The sequence below is a fragment of the Pristis pectinata genome, chromosome 1 (genome assembly GCF_009764475.1).
Source record: "Pristis pectinata isolate sPriPec2 chromosome 1, sPriPec2.1.pri, whole genome shotgun sequence".
NCBI classification, from domain to species: Eukaryota; Metazoa; Chordata; class Chondrichthyes; order Rhinopristiformes; family Pristidae; genus Pristis; species Pristis pectinata.
This window is the reverse complement of record NC_067405.1, coordinates 145,300,061-145,319,900: the sequence shown is the minus strand read 5'-3', so window position 1 is coordinate 145,319,900 and position 19,840 is coordinate 145,300,061. Positions and strand designations below refer to the sequence as shown.

The 19,840-nt window shown below is 40.3% G+C and overlaps 1 protein-coding gene across 1 annotated transcript in view; it reads left to right on the top strand.

The window, feature by feature from the left end:
• Positions 1-19,840, top strand: part of dicer1 (dicer 1, ribonuclease type III) — a 105,694-nt gene that overhangs the window by 82,442 nt on the left and 3,412 nt on the right. The window contains 6 exon segments of the mRNA XM_052031054.1: positions 195-981; positions 7,624-7,779; positions 9,808-10,717; positions 12,257-12,525; positions 17,443-17,605; positions 17,694-17,769. Coding sequence (XP_051887014.1) covers positions 195-981; positions 7,624-7,779; positions 9,808-10,717; positions 12,257-12,525; positions 17,443-17,605; positions 17,694-17,769 — 2,361 coding nt within the window.

The window sequence follows — 19,840 nt, the reverse complement described above, 5'->3', positions numbered from 1 at the left end:
AATCCTTATCTTTATCTGAAGTGGATTACAATGGTAAGTTCTAAGACATTAATGTGCAAGTAGGATTTTGAATTCCACTCCTGGGAAAATGAGCTTGTATCTAATTTGCCTGTGAAAACTTTGATTTTTTTTTTCCTTCTTGCTCTCCAGAATTTACCAATTTATTATTGAAAACTTGTGATCTGTTTTATTAGGTATTCCAACCTAGACTTTGGGTGGAAAAAGTCTATAGACAGCAAAGCTTATATCCTGGCTGCCAGCTCCTGTACAGATGAGAATGAGTGTTACTGTAAGCACAGCACAACTGTAGCCCCTGAAGATGCTGCACATCGAGGTGCTATCGATGAGAGCTCCTCTGAGAACCTTCACCAGATGTCTGTGAACAAAACCACCAAGAGTCTGTCACCCAAAAAGCTCTTCACTGCTGACAAAGTCACCAAGAGCACAATACTAGTTAATGGTGTAGTTTGTACCGAAAGCCTAACCAATGGAAATGCTGAACTGCTAAACCAAGGGTGCATTTGCCATCAGAATCAAATTAACTCTTACAGGCATGACTTATTTGTACAACCAGCTACCTCAGTTCCCGTGCATAACACACACCACAGTGAGAACCAGCCCAAGCCCAGTTTTGAATGTAATCTACAAAGTAATAACCTAGACGGAATTACTAACAAATCTACCTCAGATTGTTGCTCAAAAGAGGCGGTTTCCTGCAATTCCTCAGAGCCTCTAGCAATTCCGCAATGGATTTTGGATTCGGGTGACTGCCCCCCCGGCGCATATACAACTGAAACCCTCGGCCCTAACCCCGGTCTGATTCTCCAAGCTTTGACCTTGTCAAATGCCAGCGATGGCTTCAATCTGGAGCGCCTGGAGATGCTTGGCGATTCATTCCTGAAACATGCTATCACAACGTATCTCTTTTGTACATACCCAGACGCCCATGAAGGGCGGTTGTCTTACATGAGGAGTAAGAAGGTAAGTGTTAAATTTCCAACTCTGAAGGCATATGAGCGTTGATAAATGTATTGTAACTTGTACATGCTGTGGTCTTTGCCACTTCTCACTTCCTCTTGCTCGCACCTGAATACTCGGAAGGTTGAAATTTGAATCTAGTGTTTGGAAAAAGTAACATTCTGCAATGTGAACTAAACCAGTATAACCAGTGTCGAGGAACGTTGCTGCTTTGCTTACAGATCTTTTGTTTCACACTTCTAACATTCTCACATTTATCTATTATTGGTTATAAGTAACGCACAGTTTGAGCTCTTACAATTTCAATAATTGTCACATCCCATATAAGTGCCCATTCTTTATGTTCAGGTGTGAAGTTGTGCCAGGTAGCCTCATTGTGAACATCTGGCTGAGATGAGAAATTTGTTTTGAGTATTGCAAATGTTTGGGAATTCTGTACTGCAGAGGGATGCTCTCATTGACTATATTCAAGACAAATCAATAGATTTTTTGGGGGGACAAGGGAGCCAGGAATACAAAGACCAGGTGAAAAAGTAGGAATAATAGAGGATCATCGTTAATACATCTGGCACCAAGCTCAAGGCAATGTGGCCTGCTGCTGTTCCTATTATTTTAACAAACAGAATCAAATCATCTAATGCAAACACTGGGCTAGGAGTGAGTGGTTACCAATCAGGCACAAGAATTGTTTTCTTAAAAAAGAAATCAGCTTTTTCTGAGACAAATAAGTTATATAATAATCTTAAAGCTAAGTGAATATTTATGCACGAATAGTTTTGAGGCCAAGCTTCTAAAGTTACAGAAACTTTCACCTTGAGTTGAAAATCTAAGTTTAAAACTAGAAGTGAAATCTTGGAGGATGTTTTAGGAAAGAAAACTCCTGCGCCAAATCATGGCCAGGAAGTTCAGTTTTCTTCTGTGACTGGGGCTGCCTTTGCCTGTCTAGCTATCAACCTTAACCTTGCCTTGAGACTAGATACTGCTTAGCAGACTGTTCTATCCCATTCCAGTCTGGTAGGAGAAGTATGCCTTTAAAGGTCACAAGCAAAATTAATTACTGATAGCAATCCAGCCCTGGGTGGTGAGACAACAAGGAAAGGTAACCAGTGAAAATAATGAGCTGCCTTTCTAGTTAAGTGTACATTTCCACAAGATTATATGCTTGAGAACTCTTTCATTAACATTGTTATGTCCTTTTCCTCGAACTTGCAATAAGTCACCACATTTAATATTCACCGTTATTGAAGTGACTTTTTCAGTAATACAATTTCCCTAAACACTTGAAGTTGTAACAATCATACAGTATTGGGATTCTAGGACTTTACCCTTTTTATTTCTGAAGTTGTTGCTGCCCATTGCTGCAGAATAAAAAAAATATTTCCCTCTCATTTCAATATCATCCAAGCAGACAGGGTCCTCACTTGTTAAATGAATCAACTGAACCACTCTTAAAAGCTTGCAAATGGAGCTCTTGGTCCTTTCCTCGAGCAAATATTGAATTCCAGCTAATGTGTGTAATTTTTAAGATTTACTTTAAAGCAGGTTATCAGCCTTTTAAGAAATAAATAGCCCTTTTGAAATGACAGGTACTGTTTAATTGTCACAAGTGACTATCTGGGCAAGTGAAATTAAATGTCAGGTTTCAACATGGTATGTCATAGTCTTCCTGCAAAAGCCTTTTTGTGCTCATGCAAACATTGCCAGGACAATTAACCCTGTCCGTCGTCTTAAATTGGTAGACTCAATAAAAAGGGAGATGGGGAGGATAAAAAAAAAAGCTTTTGATGCACATTCAGCCACACGACAGGAAAATGTAAGGAAATCAGATTTGGAAAATGTTGAAAAAAATCCCATCTGTTCCAAACTGTCAAAAGAAATCAAATGTCATAACAGTAATTATTATTTTATAAGTGCAATGCAATATTTCCAAACATCTCGACACTTGTACTTTTCATTTGAGTTACTGAATGATTACAGAGTCTGCCCGCATCAATCCTGGAAAGTCTTCTAGGTGTCACCATAATGACAGATTGTTAGAAGCATATTTATACATTATACTGTAATACACTGGAATAATGTTACGAAGCCCATGTTCTGACAGAATAATTTCAGATTGGGGGGAATATTGCAGTGTTTAATTATTTCAGAGTGTGGTGTGTAAAGAATAAAATGGATGATTTAGCAGGAAATGTGTTCTAAATTATATTGTTGTAATTGCAGCTGTTTCCTTAATAAATCAATTTTAAAGAAAATAGAGAGGGGGGCACCTGGAAAACATTACCAGTTTCTGCCTAAATAGTCGCCTCTGGCTTTAAATATGACGGGTGTGCTGCTAGTTAATTGATGCACTGAACAAAATTGATGCAGCCACAAGGATACAAAGTGAAATAAAAACGCAAAAGGCTTGAAGTTCTGAAGAGACAGGTTAACATTTCAGGCTACTGGCAGACCTCTGGTACCGTCCAGCATTTCTGTTACTATTTTTTATTTCCAACGTTCATGATTTTTACTATAATGAAAAATTGATAGCTCCTTGTATGAAAGATCTCTGTTTGCAACTTCCTCCTCTTCAAAATGGAAAATAAACCTCTCAAAAAGAAACTCTAGATTTAACATTCAGAAATCAAATGTGATTTGCTATGTGCTTGTGTGATTTGTCAGTGTGTTTGTATATTAGAATTTTAAGATTTATTCTTGAGCACTTCTGTACCATTTTTGATTTCTAGTGTTGGGTGGTTGGAAAGTAAGCAGGTTTAACTGGATGTTGGTTGTTTTTTTGTCTGGGAGGAGCTTCATCATGTGGCCATGATTTAAGTTCTAAGATACCCATTAGCCTTATGCTCTCCTACTCTTTCCTTTGAAACTAATTCTTTCAAACTTTTAGTTACTGCTCTTATTTTCTCCTTTTGCTCAGAGCTGTATGATTGTTACTCTGAAGCACCTTCGGCATTAGCAGAATTTTAACCTTTTCAGAAGAATGAGTTGGAACTGACTTTGGCTTTTTAAAATGGTGTCTATTTACTTTATTAACCCAAAGACAACAAAGACTTCAGGCACTTTGCTCATTTTCTTATTTCAGCACCATTCAATCTACTTGAAAAGTCCTTATAAAAATTTTTGCTTTTTTAATTGATATGGAAGCTTTTCTTAAATCATGTCAATGAAATGAATGTTTTAAATACAACAAGGGGTCAATATCAGGAAGGTACAAGAATCCATTTTGATTGAATAGGCCCTTCTCATTTATGTATGAATTTTCATTATTCAATTCCCCCTCTTCCATTCCCTTGATTTTCTTATCACCCTCTATAGAAAAGATGCCTTTTAAAAGAATCATTCATTTGCTATCCTTTCACAATTATTTTTTATTGCTCCTTACCAGCTCATGACCTAACTGAGGAACATATTGCTGTCAATCCATTTTGTCTTGCTTGGTGATCATCACATTATACATCTCAAACATGCAATGCCTAATTCCATCTAGTTCTCCACTTCAAACTATTTCAAACTTGAAGCAGCAGTGAAGCCATGACTGGAGTTCCTAATCTACTTCAGGAGCTCTACCGTGGCATTTTAAAGCAGCTATTTGTACAACTTTGGAACTGATATGCAGCTACTCTATATAAATTTGTGGCAGAACTGGGATTTGTGCTACTTGCTTTGTATGGCACACCTTGCATATTTGCAAATTGTTCCCCTGTGGCAGTTGCCATATGTAGCTCCATTTTAAGATAAGAGATATCTTTATTAGTCACACGTACATCGAAACACACAGTGAAATGCATCTTTTGCGTAGAGTGTTCTGGGGGCAGCCCGCAAGTGTTGCCACACTTCTGGCGCCAACACAGCATGCCCACAACTTCCTAACCCGTACGTCTTTTGGAATGTGGGAGGAAACCAGAGCACCCAGAGGAAACCCCACGCAGACACGGGGAGAATGTACAAACTCCTTACAGACGGTGGCCGGAATTGAACCGGGGTTGCTGGCACTGTAATGCGTTACGCTAACTGCTACACTGCCGTGCCTGCCCAGGTTAGCGCGGGTTCCTCAGTGAGAGAACTTATGTCTATTAGTGAGATTAAAACTCCACACACAGGCTGTGTTCTTTCCTTGGTGGCATGCAGACCACTAGCCCACACAATAAATGCAGCCACATTCTTCATTCTGCCTCCTTTTGGCTGGAGGTCAAGTATCCAGGTCATCATCATCATGCAACTAAATGGTAGTAGGAATCTGGTAAAAATGACATATTATTTTTAAACTAAAATTGTTCCCTTTGCTACCTACTGTGAAAGCATGGGATCTTCTATTAGCTACATTTTGAGCCCAAATTCATTTATTTCAGCACTCGTTAAAAGTTTTTGGAGGAATGGGTCGAATAGCAAGATTCTGTTTCTTTTGGGATTTTAAAATCTGGCCTGGTTTGGATCTGTTCAATGACTAATCTCTCTTGTTCAGTTTTCATTTTGGCACTTGAACTGTGGAAAATCACTGAACTGGCATAATCTGAATACAAGTTTTTGTTCTTTATCCTTCATCCAATACAGTTCTCAGTCGGCTGACATTTTGCTGCACCAGTTGTCTGCTGCCAGATTTGGCTCAATCATTTTTGTTTTGTGATTCAAAACTCACCCTGTTGGTTTCTTCTCGCACCAGGTTCCTCTTCAGTTTTATTTCCAATCAAAATGCAAGATGCTTTTGCATTTCTTTACTTCAAAGAGTGAAACTGTCCACTTGCTTTTCTTCTGCCATGACTCTTTACCTCACAGTACTTGCAACTTTTTCCTGTCATCTTTGGAACCCACTGTGAACCTTGGATGACCTGCTTCATGGCCATAGGCTCTGCTTTCACTTGTCTAATGGTTGCACTACTTTGACTACACCCATGTTGTTAGCAAGTCCTTGGAAGGAACGGGAACTTTAAAAACAAATTCCGTTAGAAGTGAATTCTAATAGCTTGTGTTTAAAAACTCTGACAGTACCCTTACTCTTGTTAGGTTGTCCTCTCTCTCTCTGCTGTTGAGGCTGTGTGATCTCTGTTTTTGACTCCAGTTAGCTGAGCTGCAGCTCAGTATACCAGCCACTGCTAAGATCAGATATTTTTGCCTTTACAGTTTCATACATCTATACCACACTGTCACAGAAATATTTATCCACGTCTTCAGCTTTTTTAGACACCCGAGTGGTTGCCTTGGGATTCCTGTGTACTACTGCAGATACAATTACAACATTGAAAAAGCATTTGGGCTGGTGCTTGAATAGGAAAGGAGCAGAAGGATGCAGGCCTAATGCAGTCAAATGAGATTAGCAAAGATGCTCATCTACAGTTGGCATGGCCAAGTTGGACTGAAGGGCCTGTTTCTGTGCTGTACCACTTATTCTATGCCTACCTTTTCCAAATTGTTACACTCAGATCTATGGCTTAATTCCTGTCCTTTCCTTTCCATTTTTCATTGAGCCCTATTCCCACGTATTTGTTTCAAAATCCTAGTACGAATCTACATGTTTCCTTTGCCCGTCCCTCTGCACTACTTCATGACTCTTGCGTCTTCTGGCATACACACTCTTCACACTTTCACATTTGGATTCCTACATATTTCCCCCACATCCCCCTCTAAAACCTAGTGTTTTGTGGGGATATAACATACAATAATTTAATGATTCGAAAGTACCAAGGGAATATTATATACCCATTGAATGGTGGATTTTATTATTTATTTTGATTGATCTGGTCATCACTGGTAAGGACAACTTTAATTTTCTAGCCCATATTGCCCTCAAAGGTGGTGGTGAGCCACCTCCTTTTAACTGCTGCTGTCTTTTAAGTGAAGATACTCCCACAATTTCTCTTTGATGCTGTTGCTTGGCTAACTTTTGTAGAGCAGCTCTTCCAGTCTAGATATCCATTTCCAGGTCTTTGTGAAGGAGGGTTTTGCAAAGTTGAATGGACTGGAAGCAACTTCGCACCAAATTTGTTACTTTGGTGGACGCTGGTTGGTCCATCTGGTTTTAAACTTTCTTTATTTCGAGAAGGTGGTTACAGTGCAGTGGTGAAGAAAAGTGATAAATTGCAGCAGGATATAAACAGGATAGTAGAAGGGACAAATGTGTGGCAGATGAAGCTTGGGTGCAGTGGACAGGTGTCCAAATGGGTGGTGGCACTACCACTGCCTCAATAAATACAGACTGAGTGCTTATAAGTAGGTGTTATTAAATATTGACATTTTATATAATTGAACTGTTAAAGCTGAACATTTGCTTAGTCTCTCCCATCACGTGCTTGGCTGTTTTTAAAAAAAGTTCAAATTTTGAACTCCATTTTTGTTGTGATCATTTTGCCCAAGTCAGAAATTATAACAGGCAGTAGAAAGCAGTACAAAACTTATTGAAATAATTTGCGGTGGATTGCTGGAAGATTGCTTTGGAGTAATTTCTGAGTCCTGGAGTCAATTTAACTGTCTTAATGTGGGACTAGTTGCATAACTAATAATATCCCTATTCCTTTAAGACGAGCAGTTGAAAGAAATCACTTCCCACTGTTTGATGGTTGTGGGTATTTCCCTTTTCTGTGAAAAATGTTATTGGTGGTTTTGTCTTTGGATGCTAGCTAAAATTAATAACCTGTCTTTTTGTCATTTAATCAGGTCAGCAATTGTAATCTCTATCGCCTTGGAAAGAAGAAAGGTCTTCCTAGTCGAATGGTGGTCTCAATATTTGACCCACCCGTCAATTGGCTCCCTCCTGGCTACGTGGTTAATCAGGACAAATACATTGCAGACAAGAGTGAAATGAAAGACATGGTAGGTGTAAGCTGCTTTAGATGGAGGAGGTGGATAAAGCTCCTCTTTGAAACTAAAGGGAGCTCTCTGGGTTAGGGGGCCTCCCAGATCCCTTTTAATATGAAGTAATATTTTCCACATCAACTTTATAAAACTTGTTTGAAATTGCACCAGTGCCTGAATTCACAATGGACAATAAACATTTTGTTGCTGAGCAACATGTTGGCAATGTCTTATTCTGCAAGTTTGAGAGCTTTCTGTTGATAAGTGTTAGGAATTGTAGAGATAGTTAACTTTGCTTGTACAAGGCTTTGGTGAAACCATATCCAGAGTATCCTGCTATTTTAGTCATCTTACCAAAGGATGTGTACAAGATCCTTGGAATAAAATTCTTGACAAAAAATCAGTAGAGAACAAGCCCAAGTATGTTCAAACCAAATAGGTATCTGATAAAAGAAAAGAGGACATTTCTAAATCTCTTTCCCCTCCCACTACCCCCTAGCCCCAAGGCCATTTTTGTGTGATACCTCCCTCCTGCCACTCCACTCTCCAACATGTAGCAAGTGGAGGAAGTTCTTGTGCATAGAAAATATTGCAGCAATGGGTCTTGGCACAAAATGTGTCTACCATGCCTAGCTGGTTTGCCTCTCCTTTCCCAGTGCAGAAGAAATTTTTACAGCTGTTTACATGACAGCTGTGTTTCATGCAAAGGTGGTTCCAGTTTATACGCTATCCATGGAAACCGCCTGCACTTAGGTGGAAATACCTTTAACATAAACATCCCAAGATGTTCATAATAGATACCTCTCTCTTCTATTTTTGTAGTTTTACTCTTACCTATGTTACTTCCAATGGAGATAAAAGGATTTTGGATAAAAGATTAGACCAGTGAATCTGGAATGAATTTATTTGGAACAGAGGAGGTTGAGAATAGATTTGATAGAAGTGTTCAAAATCTTGATAGCTTTGTATAGGGTGCATGGAAAGAAACAGGTCCCATTAGAAGGGGGCACAGATTTTATAAGATTGGTAAAAGATCCAAGGATGGCATAAGAAAAACATTCATACTTGTATCATGGACTTGTAACAATGCAGAAGGCCATTCAGCCCACAACGCTTCCCAAGTGAACAATTCCATTGCTCCTCTCATTTCCCTGCACCCCTGAAAGTTAGTCGCTCTCGCACATATCCATCAACACTCCTTTAACCCATTTTGTCATTAACCTACCCCAAAACATAATTTACAGTAGCCATTTAACCAACCAGCACAATTTTGGAATGTGGGAGGAGATTGGAGCACCTGGGGAAACCCACCCAGTTACGCAGAATGTGCAAACTCCATACCTACAGCAAGAGGTCAGAATCAAATCCTGAGTCCCCAGAGCAAACTGCTGCAGTGCAGTACAGCAAGTACTTACTATCTGGAATGCTCTCCCTGAAAGTGTAGTGATTGCAGATTCATTGTGGATTTTAAAGGAGATTTGGATATATATCAGGAGGTAAAAGTATTTGTGTGGCAGTGGGGAAAGAGTGAGGGAATGGAACTGACTGTTTTGCCCAACAAAACACTGGAACTTGATGAACCAAGTACCCTACTTTTGTGCTGTAACATTCTGAACCTTATCCATGTCTTTGTCCATTCCTTTAGTGTCTTTGGTAGCCTCCTAATTTCCTTGTAAGTCCAATTTGTATAAACTTTTACTCCTCACATGCTGCCTCAGTAATTCACTCTTGGCCAGCATGTCTTTACAGATATGACTTGGAAATCCTGTCTACAAATCTTTCTGCAACTTTATCTCCCTCTACCTTGTGCTCTACTGATTTTTCCTCCCTCCACCCACCCCCCTCAATGGTACTGTCAAGTGTTGCTTATCTTTGGATAACCAGTTGAATCATGCAATTGTTCAAGTTCAAGTTACTTTATTGTCATTCATCCATGCTATAAAAACACATGGCAGAACGAAATGTCATTTCCCCCAGACTCAATTGTGACATTGCTATTAAGGAACAAATAAAATCTCTGCCTAACAAAGTTTATTTTTCTTTTAGGCAGAAACAGGACAGGTGGCTAATGGTGATACCTATGGGGACGATGATGACGATGATGAAGATGAAGAGGAGGATGACGACCCTGATTTCCGTGAAGATCTGATGTGGACAGCCCAGAAGGAAGAGGCAGAATACGATGATGACTTTTCAGAGTACGATCAGGAGCATATAAAATTCATTGACAATATGCTAATGGGGTCTGGGGCCTTTGGGAAGAAGATCTCTCTGCCTGCTTTCCCACCCAATGACACAAGCTTTGAATGGAAGCCACCTAAAAAATCAACAACGGGAAATGGTCATTCCTTCTCTGATGGTGATGAGTTCGACTACAGTTCATGGGATGCCATGTGCTACCTGGACCCCAGTAAGGCCACAGATGAGGATGATTTTGTTGTGGGTTTCTGGAACCCATCTGAAGAGAATGGTGGTGTTGACACAGGCAAGCAGAGCATCTCTTACGACTTGCACACAGAGCAATGCATAGCCGACAAGAGCATTGCTGATTGTGTGGAGGCTTTATTGGGCTGTTACCTAACCAGCTGTGGTGAAAGAGCTGCCCAGCTTTTCCTCTGCTCATTGGGTTTGAAAGTCCTTCCAGCAGAAGAAAAGCTGGGTGAAGAGAGAAAATGGCTACCAGAGGAGCAGAACACCTTTAATCTGAACGATAAGGCAGGAGAGATCAAAATTCTTTCTTTGTCCCACTTGAAATCTCCTTGCAAAGGTCTGGAATATGGACACCTTCAGATTCCTCCAAGGTGCATGTTTGATCATCCAGATGCTGACAGAACGCTGGGCCACCTAATATCGGGTTATGAAAATTTTGAAATGAAAATTAACTACAGATTCAAGAACAAGGCCTACCTTTTACAGGCATTTACTCATGCCTCCTACCACTACAATACAATCACAGGTAAAAAGTTCTGCCAGTTACTCTTGACAGATTTACAGTATTACTGTGTAGGTTTGTTGTGCTGTGGTGGAGGTGTACAGGTTTGTAAAGGAACCAGTGAATGTGCCGTGGGGAGGTAGAGCCAGTTGTCAACAGCATGCATTTAAAACTAGTCCTGTGCTCAAAAGAAATGTCTAAGGGCAGCAAATAAGATTGGAAGGCATTTGTTTTATTGGTAACAGAAACCTCTCTTCCTTTTTCACCTCCCCTGTAACTATTTGAGAAAATGTAGATTAGTTAGTTGTTAATTGGTCTCTGACCTACATCGTGAGTTAAGGCAGTTAAATAGGGTGAATATTCTAAAATGTGCTTTTTAACTGCAGGAACCTATTTTGACTTTGATTGTTTTTTTTTGAAAAGGGGCTTGTCAGTGAGTTGTACAGCACAGAAATAGGCCCTTTGGCCCACCATGTACATGCCAACCATCAAGTACCCATCTATACAAAACCAGCAGTTGGTCCTTAGCCTTCCATGCATTGGTGATCTAAGTACTCATTTAGACACTTAAATGTTAAGGGAGTACCTGCTTCTACCATCCATTCAGGCACTCTATGGGTGGAAAATGTTCTTGCTCCGATCCTCTCTAAACCTCTTGCCCTTATCCTGGGTGGGAAGTTCAAGGGAGATGTCAGAGGGAGGTTTTTCACCCAGAGAGTGGTTGGTGCCTGGAATGCACTGCCTGGGGTGGTGGTGGAGGCTGATATGTTGGTCAAGGTCAAGAGATTGTTAGATTAGCATATGGAGGAATTTAAGATCGAGGGATATGTGGGAGGAAGGGGTTAGATAGTCTTAGGTGTGGTTTGAAGGGCGGCACAACATGGTGGGCCAAAGGGCCTGTACTGTGCTGTATTGTTCTATGGTTAAACCTGTCTCCCTCTGGTTTTAGATGCCTTTACCATGGGAGAAAGTTTCCTACTGTCTACCATATCTATAGTCCCTTTGTGTGTCCACCACTTTATCTAACTGTGGTGCCACCTTCAGGGATCCTTGGACTTGTGCACAGAGGTCCCTCTTCCTGAAAACTCCCTACCATTCATTATTGTGTCCTACCATTATTAGTCCTCCCAAAGTGCATCACCTCACATTTATCGAGATTAAATCCCATCTGCCATTGCTCTGCCCATCTTGCCCATCAATATCATCCTGTGGCCTGTAACTACTCCCATTATCCACTGATTTTTGTGTCATCTGCAAGTTTACTAGTCTTGCCTCCTAAATTCCTATTCAAGTTAACAGAAAGGGTCCCAGCACCGATCTCTCTGGTACACCACTGGTCACAGGCTTTCAATGGAAGGGCTCGGGTTGTGCTTTCCTCAGATTTGATGGTTTAAATTTTGTAGATCAGAAAGTTAGCAGCAGATTTCACCATTTTTCCTGCAATATGACTCCCAAAAGGAAAAGGTAATACCACATTTTTCAATATATATTGTGAGATTAATTATCTTAACCTGCATTATTTTTACTCTGTATTTTAAACAATTTTAAATCTTTGTTTTTAAGATTGTTACCAGCGGTTGGAATTCCTTGGAGATGCAATTTTGGACTACCTCATTACCAAGCACCTTTATGAAGATCCCCGGCAGCATTCTCCTGGAGTGTTGACAGACCTGCGTTCAGCTCTTGTGAATAATACCATCTTCGCATCTTTAGCTGTGAAATATGACTACCATAAGTACTTTAAAGCCATCTCGCCTGAGTTGTTCCACGTTATAGACGACTTTGTTCAGTTCCAGTTAGAAAAGAATGAAATGCAAGGAATGGACTCTGAGGTTAGTCCCTACACTCCGTATCATCTGCATGTATTGTGAATCACGGTCCTCAGGAAGAAGGATTGTTTGAAAAAAACATAACTTAGTAAAACATCCCAAAAGGGCTTTTTCTTTAAGAAGTTTATGGTATGTAGGCATCACTGACAAATCAGCATTTATAAAGCATCTGTAACTTTCCTTGAGGAAATGATGGTGGAATCAGCACTTTGAGGTGCTGCTGGCTGTGCGGTGAAGGTGCTCCCACAGTGCTGTTGAGCAGGAAACTCCTGTGTTTTGCTAAAGCAACAGTGAAGGAACAACGTTATGTTTCCAAGTAAGGACATGGTGTAACTTCGAAGGAAGCATGCAGATGGTACTTAGGCACATGGGACATCATCCCTGTTCTAGGTGGTAGTGGTCACAGATTTAAATGGTGCTGTTGAATAAGACTTGGTGAGCTATTGCAGTGCATTTAGTAGAACCATAGAACAATACAGCACAATACAGGCCCTTCAGCCCACCATGTTGTGCTGACCATTAAACCACGCCTAAGACTATCTAACCCCTTCCTCCCACATATCCCCCTATTTTAAATTCCTCCATATGCTTATCTTGTGCAGATGGTGGACATTATGAGCATTTGGGGTGAAAGACGGTATTAATCGAACAAAATTTGATACTGAGGCATAAAGAGGTATTAGGACAGTAAAAGTGGTAGTTTGAAAGATAAAGAAGCTTTTTGAAGGGTATTCGATAGCTTTGGGCATTACCATGAGAAGGCAAACCACTGATAGAGGACCAAAGAAGATCAATGATGTGCAAAAGACCAAAGCTGAAAATGTGCAGAGATCGTCTGATATTGGAAGAGCTGGAGAACGTTAGAAGAGTAGGTAGATGAGACCATTGAAGTTGAAATCAGCACATTGGTTATTGCTGAACTCACTAGGAATATTGTACTCTGAATATTTATTATAAATTATGAATTACTCAGTGGGGCAGTCATCTCTGAAGATAATTATATATTATGGATCACATTCATGATTCAATGATTGTGTTGCCTCCCTGATGTAACCATTTTGCTCATCAAAAACTTGCAAGCCCTTAGCCAGAATGGTCCAAAAGTAATCTCTGCTTTGATTCCTCATGGTCCTCTGTTTCAACTGGTTATCTGTTTGTCCCTATTCTTTGTATAAACACTCTTTGTGACAAAACATTTGAGAATCATTAACTCTAAAGCTTGTCCTGACTGGTATGCACTCGTACTGACAATTTTAAATTAACAGCCTCAAAACTGATGTCCCATCCTTTGAAGTTGTCAAGTCATCTTGTTCTGTCGGGGAGGGAAAAAAGCACAATTTCAAAACCAATTGATTGTTTTGGCTTTTGCTCCTGATTCAATAATTCTCAAATCTCAAATTATATAGTTCATTCCTGCGATCAGGATGTCACTGTTCATCCTAACTGCCTTGAATAAGAAGCTTAAGAATCTGACAAAGTGGTCACATTTATAGGTAGGCCTGGCACTTTGCCGAAGAACAGCAGTAAACCAGATTGGTGTTGTGGTGCTTATTCCAGATTTATTTAGTTGTTTGAGTCCTCAGCTACTATAGTGTAATTTGAACAAGTGTCCACATCAGTTGACCAGGCCCCTGGGTACTGGACCATTAAACCAGCATACCCATTCTCATGCCTACCTTCATCATAGTGAATTTGTGGTGATGACTATATTGTTTTAATGTCTTTCTATAATTGATAGCCCAAAGCTGTGCCTCCATACCATGAACTGATCTAGCCAATGCCTCTGCAGATTTATTGTTCATGAGACTGGCAGTGAAAGTCAGAAATTTGATAGCTTGCAGCCCTTTTAAAATAAGCTTGGCTCAGGGGTCAGCAGGGTCCAGCCATCTGTTATCTAGAAATCCAATTACATAATGCTTCCACCATCCCACCCCCCACCCCCTCCCCCCCCGAACCTCTGTTATATAATTGAAAGTAAACTCCAACTCCCCACGCCACCCCACACGGGTGCGAACAAGGTTTATTTCCAGATTGTTCTGCATCTCACCGGAAATTGAATTCAGCACTTTCATTTCATCTGTAGTACGGAAGAACTGCACTCGAAAACTAGCTGCGCCTCTTATGGAGCTGTTCCAGTACAGTTACGACATTGGCATCTATCCCATCTATCTGACAATATGGAAAATTGCCCAGGTATGTCCTGTTCACTTGGAGCAGGAGAAATCTGTTCTGGCCAAGTACCATCCACCCAGTCTACTCTTGATCATCATCGATGCCTAGTTTGGATTTCACCAGCACCACTCAGCTACAGACCTCATCACAACCTTGGTCCAAATATGATCCAAAGACCTTAACTCAAAAGGCAAGCTGAGAATAACTCCCTTTGACATCGAGGCAGCGTTTGACCAAGTGTGACATCAAGGTCCCTTTATGAAACTAAAGTCAATGGGCATCAAAGTTGGTGTTGTATCTTGTACAAATGGTTATTGAAGGTCAGTTCTTCCAGCCCTAGGCTGTCACTGCTGATGTTCTTCAGTGAAGTGCCCTATGCCCAACCCTCTTGATGATACCGCTTCCTCAATGACCTTTCTTCTATCATAAGATCAGAAGTACAGATGTTCACTGTTGATCATACACCTCAGCATATGGCACAGCCCTTACCTGCATCCTGCAAAACCTAGACAATTCAGGCTGAGCTGGTAAGTGGGAAGTCATGTTGCAGCTGTATAAAACTTTGGTTAGGAGCATTTGGACTATTATGTGCAGTTGTGGCCACTGCAATACAGGAAGGATATGGAGGCTTTGGAGAGGGTGGAGAAGAGGTTCACCAGGATGTTGCCTGGATTAGAATGTATTAGCTATAAGAGAGGTTGGACAAAGTTGGTTTGTTATCTCTGGAGTGTTGGAGGCTGACGGGAGACCTGATGGAGGTTATAAAATCGAGAGGCATAGATAGGGTAGATGGTCAGTCTTTTTCCCAGCGTGGAAATGTCAAACACCGTGCTGACTTGGAAATGTATTGCTGTTGATTGTTGCTGGGTCTAAACCCTGGAACTCTTCTCAGCTGCTTTGGTTCAAGAAGGCAGCTCAATACCATCAGTTAGGAATAGCCAATAAATGCTGTTCTGGCCAGTGATGCTCGGATTCAGAAAATCAGTGACCCCTGAAATGAGAAAAACAAGTGTTATAAGTTTCAGAGAATGGGAAAGATGGAGAGAACAGAGGGAGAAGTCCGTGATTGTATGGAGACCAAGGTTGTCCAGGTCACATGCTTTTGCAGTCATATGATAGATGAATGAGGACAATTAGAATGAAAATGTAAATAAAAACAAGTTCATGTTAGAACTGAGAGGCAGAGCACAGCAGCTGCTGGAAGTCTGAAACAAAAGAGGATACTAGAAATATCCAGCATATCAGGCAGCATCTGTGGAGCAAGGAAAAACTGAATGAACATCAATGACATTACATCAGAACTGACCGTAAGCAGGGGTTGCAAAGTGCCTCGATGGAAGATGAGGTGTTGTTTCTCGTGCTTGCCTTGGGCTTTGTTGGAACGGTGTAGGAGGCCAAAAGCAGAGGTCAGAGCAGGAATGAGATAGAGAATTAAGTGATACGCAATTAGAAGCTCAGGGTCACCTTGCAATCACTATATTTGTAAAGGAGACCACATTGTGAATGCTAAGTGCAACACACCAGATTGGAAGAAGTGCAGGTGAACTGTGGCTGCGACTGAAAGGACCGTTTAGGTCTCGAGATGGTGGAAAGGGATGTGGTAAAAGGATGGGTGTTGCATCTCCTGCAGTTGCATGAGAAATTGAGAGGGGGATGGTTGGTTGGAGATGGAGGAGCGAACCATGCAGGTGTGTTCACTGGCAGAATGTCGTTGACAATGGCAGAAATTAAAAAGGATCCATTGAATCTGGAGGCTGGTAGGGTGGAAGGTGAAAACTAGGGGCACCCTATCCATGCTCTGGCTGGGAGGAGAGAGGGCAAGAGCAGAACTAGAGGAGACATTGAGAATCCTCTCATCTATGATAAAGGGAAAGCCACATTTGAGGTAAAAAGAATGCATCTCAGACGTACTAATGTGGAACATCTTTTCATCTAAGCCGATATGGTGGAAAAGGAGGAACTCTGAGGGAAAGGAATGAAGTCCTTGCAGGAAGAGATGTAGTTGAGATGGCTGTGATAAGTCAGGAAAGGAAAGAGTCAGCTGTGGATCACTGACACTAAAAGTAGTGAAATTTTCAAGTTCAGTACAAATGTGGAAAGCAAGAATGGCCTGAATAGGACTGAAACAAGGACTGTCCCACAGATCCCAAAGTGGCTAGCTTAGTTTGGCCCATACAAGTTCTAGTAGCCCACCGTTGATTTTGAAGAAAGCAGATGTTGTTGAAGGAAAGGTTGTTCATTGTAAGGAAGAGTTCAGCCATGTGAATGAGCGTAGTGGTAGAGGGGGAAGATTAGGCCTATATTGAAGGAAGAAGTGAAGGGCCCTCATACCATCCTGATGCAGGATGGAGGTGCAGAGATATTCATGGTGAAGATGAGCCAGTTAGGATCAGGAATAGGCAATTACCAAACGTGAATAGAATAAACTGTCCAAGGCACAAAAAGCTGCATTTCTTCTACAATTAAATGGAACCAAGAAAGCAGTTCCATTGAGCTGGGACAACCAGGAATCCAGACATGAATGATTTGGCTGACCATGCCAATGGCTCCAATGTCTTCCCCTTAAGAGGAGAATAATTTTTACTAGAGGATCAAGGGTATTTGTAGCTTTTGTGTGCAAATTCCAGGTCAAAACCTCTTTTTTTGCCAATTCGGAACCCATCGGTAATCACTGATTCCCATTCCTCTGGACTAAGTTACAAGTCTGTTTGGAATATTTAACCTAATGTTGTTTTGTTTTCTTGAAAGCTAAGAAGATCTGAAGAGGATGAAGAAAAAGAAGAAGATATTGAGGTTCCCAAGGCCATGGGGGATATATTTGAATCTCTTGCTGGTGCCATCTATATGGACAGTAGGATGTCCTTGGAGACAGTTTGGCAAGTGTACTACCCCATGATGAGACCCCTGATAGGTAGTGCCGCCTTGTTGACATCCTCTTGTCATTGTCTCTGTTGGTTCAGTTTAAATACTAATGCTTTGTATTGTACTTTATGTTTCAGAGAAATTTTCAGCAAATGTACCACGCTCTCCTGTTCGTGAGTTGTTGGAGATGGAGCCGGAGACTGCCAAATTTAGGTAAAGAGTTGGCAAGATGTTGTACACCAACAACAGAATCAAACAGTGCAATAAACACCTAGACCCATATATCAGGTGCATAAGCAGCTAAAAGAGGATAATTGAGCCTGTCAGAGAGAAGATATATCCATTCATGTCATCTTATGCTGTGATTATTATTGTTACATTTTTGTTTACTTCCAAAGGCAGTAGGACCTATGGAAATTGGTAAAACAAATTCAAACACAGTTAGAACATAATCCTAGTAAGTTTTAGACTATATACGAATGGAAAAATATGAACAGCTATAAGGGTAGGTGTTTCAGGATTCATACATGGTATTGTGATTTCTGTATAGCCTCTGTAAATAAAAAGAATATAAACTGATAATGAATGTTAAAAGACCTTTAACATGTGGTTAGTACAGCCTTGCTCACATTATTAAAAGCAACGGATAAGGTACTAGGTTGATACCAGAAATGAAGTGTCCTTGAAAGAAGTTAAAGCAGCTTCCCACTTGAAATCAGAAATTTAAGCCATCAATTTGATTGAGATTATGCTGAGATAAATCAGGATTTTTACTTGTTGACAAGATCGTAGGAAGTGAGCACTTTTAAAAATAGAATCAGAGGAGCTCAAAAAAAATGTTTCTTTTGAACAAAGGTGATTAAAATGTGGAATGCTCTGCTGTAAACTTTTATTTAAACAAGATCCATTATTTAAAAGTTAGAGAAACCAAATAGGATGAGTGAAACAAGCAGTAGACTGAGATTAAACGGGAGAGCCTGTGGAGAAAATTAATGGTACAGACTTCATATGCCAACAGGCTGATGTGGTCCAGATTAAATGCACAAATTGAATGGTATCTTTCATAAAATAAAAATAAGGTGCTATGGGTTAGAATTTCTTGGGGGCAAAAAGCAGCCAGGCAGTGAATATTTAAAATAAAGGTTAAGGTAGCACTTCAGCCACGTTTCAGTCTTTAGTCCTGCTCTGAATTTCAGTTTTTATCTCAAATTTCCAGCCTTGGTTTCCCCATCTTCACAGCACTTAAGCAGCACTATAGCCTCTTTAATCAAGCTGCAGTATTGTAACAAATTATCCAAAACAACATTCCAGGGAGAAGATGTAACTCAGAGCTCATTCTGTGTATAAATCATTACTCAACTAACAAACGGGTTATTGTGTGTGACTGTGTGTGTTGTCTGCACAGCACGATAATATTAAAAATTCTTGTTTAAAATGGAGGCAACATATCTGCAGGTAAAAGTTCTCTTAACTTCGGGTTAGCTGAGACCTAAATGACAGGTTAGATATAATTTAATGTGTAATCCGTTTGATCATGAGCCAACCACACATACTTTCAGACCTTGTTTAAAGCACACTCATTACGCTGCTGACTGTTTGTGAATACTTTAGTTTGAACAACATAATGAACAAGGTTAGAAAAATTATTAGCTGAATTTTGCCATCTTTAGGAAGTAGGGGTACTAGAACTGTCCATGAAATGTTAAGAGATTATACAAACTAGGGTTTTATTGCCTAGAGAATTTTTAGTTGAGGCTATTTGATAGTCTTTCAGGATATTAAAGGGAACTGACAGAATAGATGGAAAGAAATGACTTCTAATTAGGGAGTCCTGGAGTAGGGGACATAATCTTAAAAATAGCACTGGGCCTTTCAAGAATGAAGTTGGGAAACTTATCTGTATTCTGAGACAATTTTTTTTGTTAATCAGAGTCAATCTGGGGAAAAGCCTGGTATAGAGTTAAGTCACATTTCAACCATGATTTTATTGAGGGAGTAAATGGTTTCCTACTGTCCCCATATATTGTTTACTTATGGCAGCATAGCAATAAAGTTACTGGGCTAGTGTCCAGAGGCCAGGACAATCAATCCAGTAATAGCCATTGCAGTGGCTGGGAAACTTAATCTAATTAAACAAATGCGTTTGATAAATGCTGTTACTGAATACTTGTATTTAATTTGAACTACATAATGAATATGCACCCATATTGTGCAAATCAAATAATTTAAAGCCAAGAAATAATTAAACAACAGCACAGACTTGAGCTAAACAGCATAATCCTGT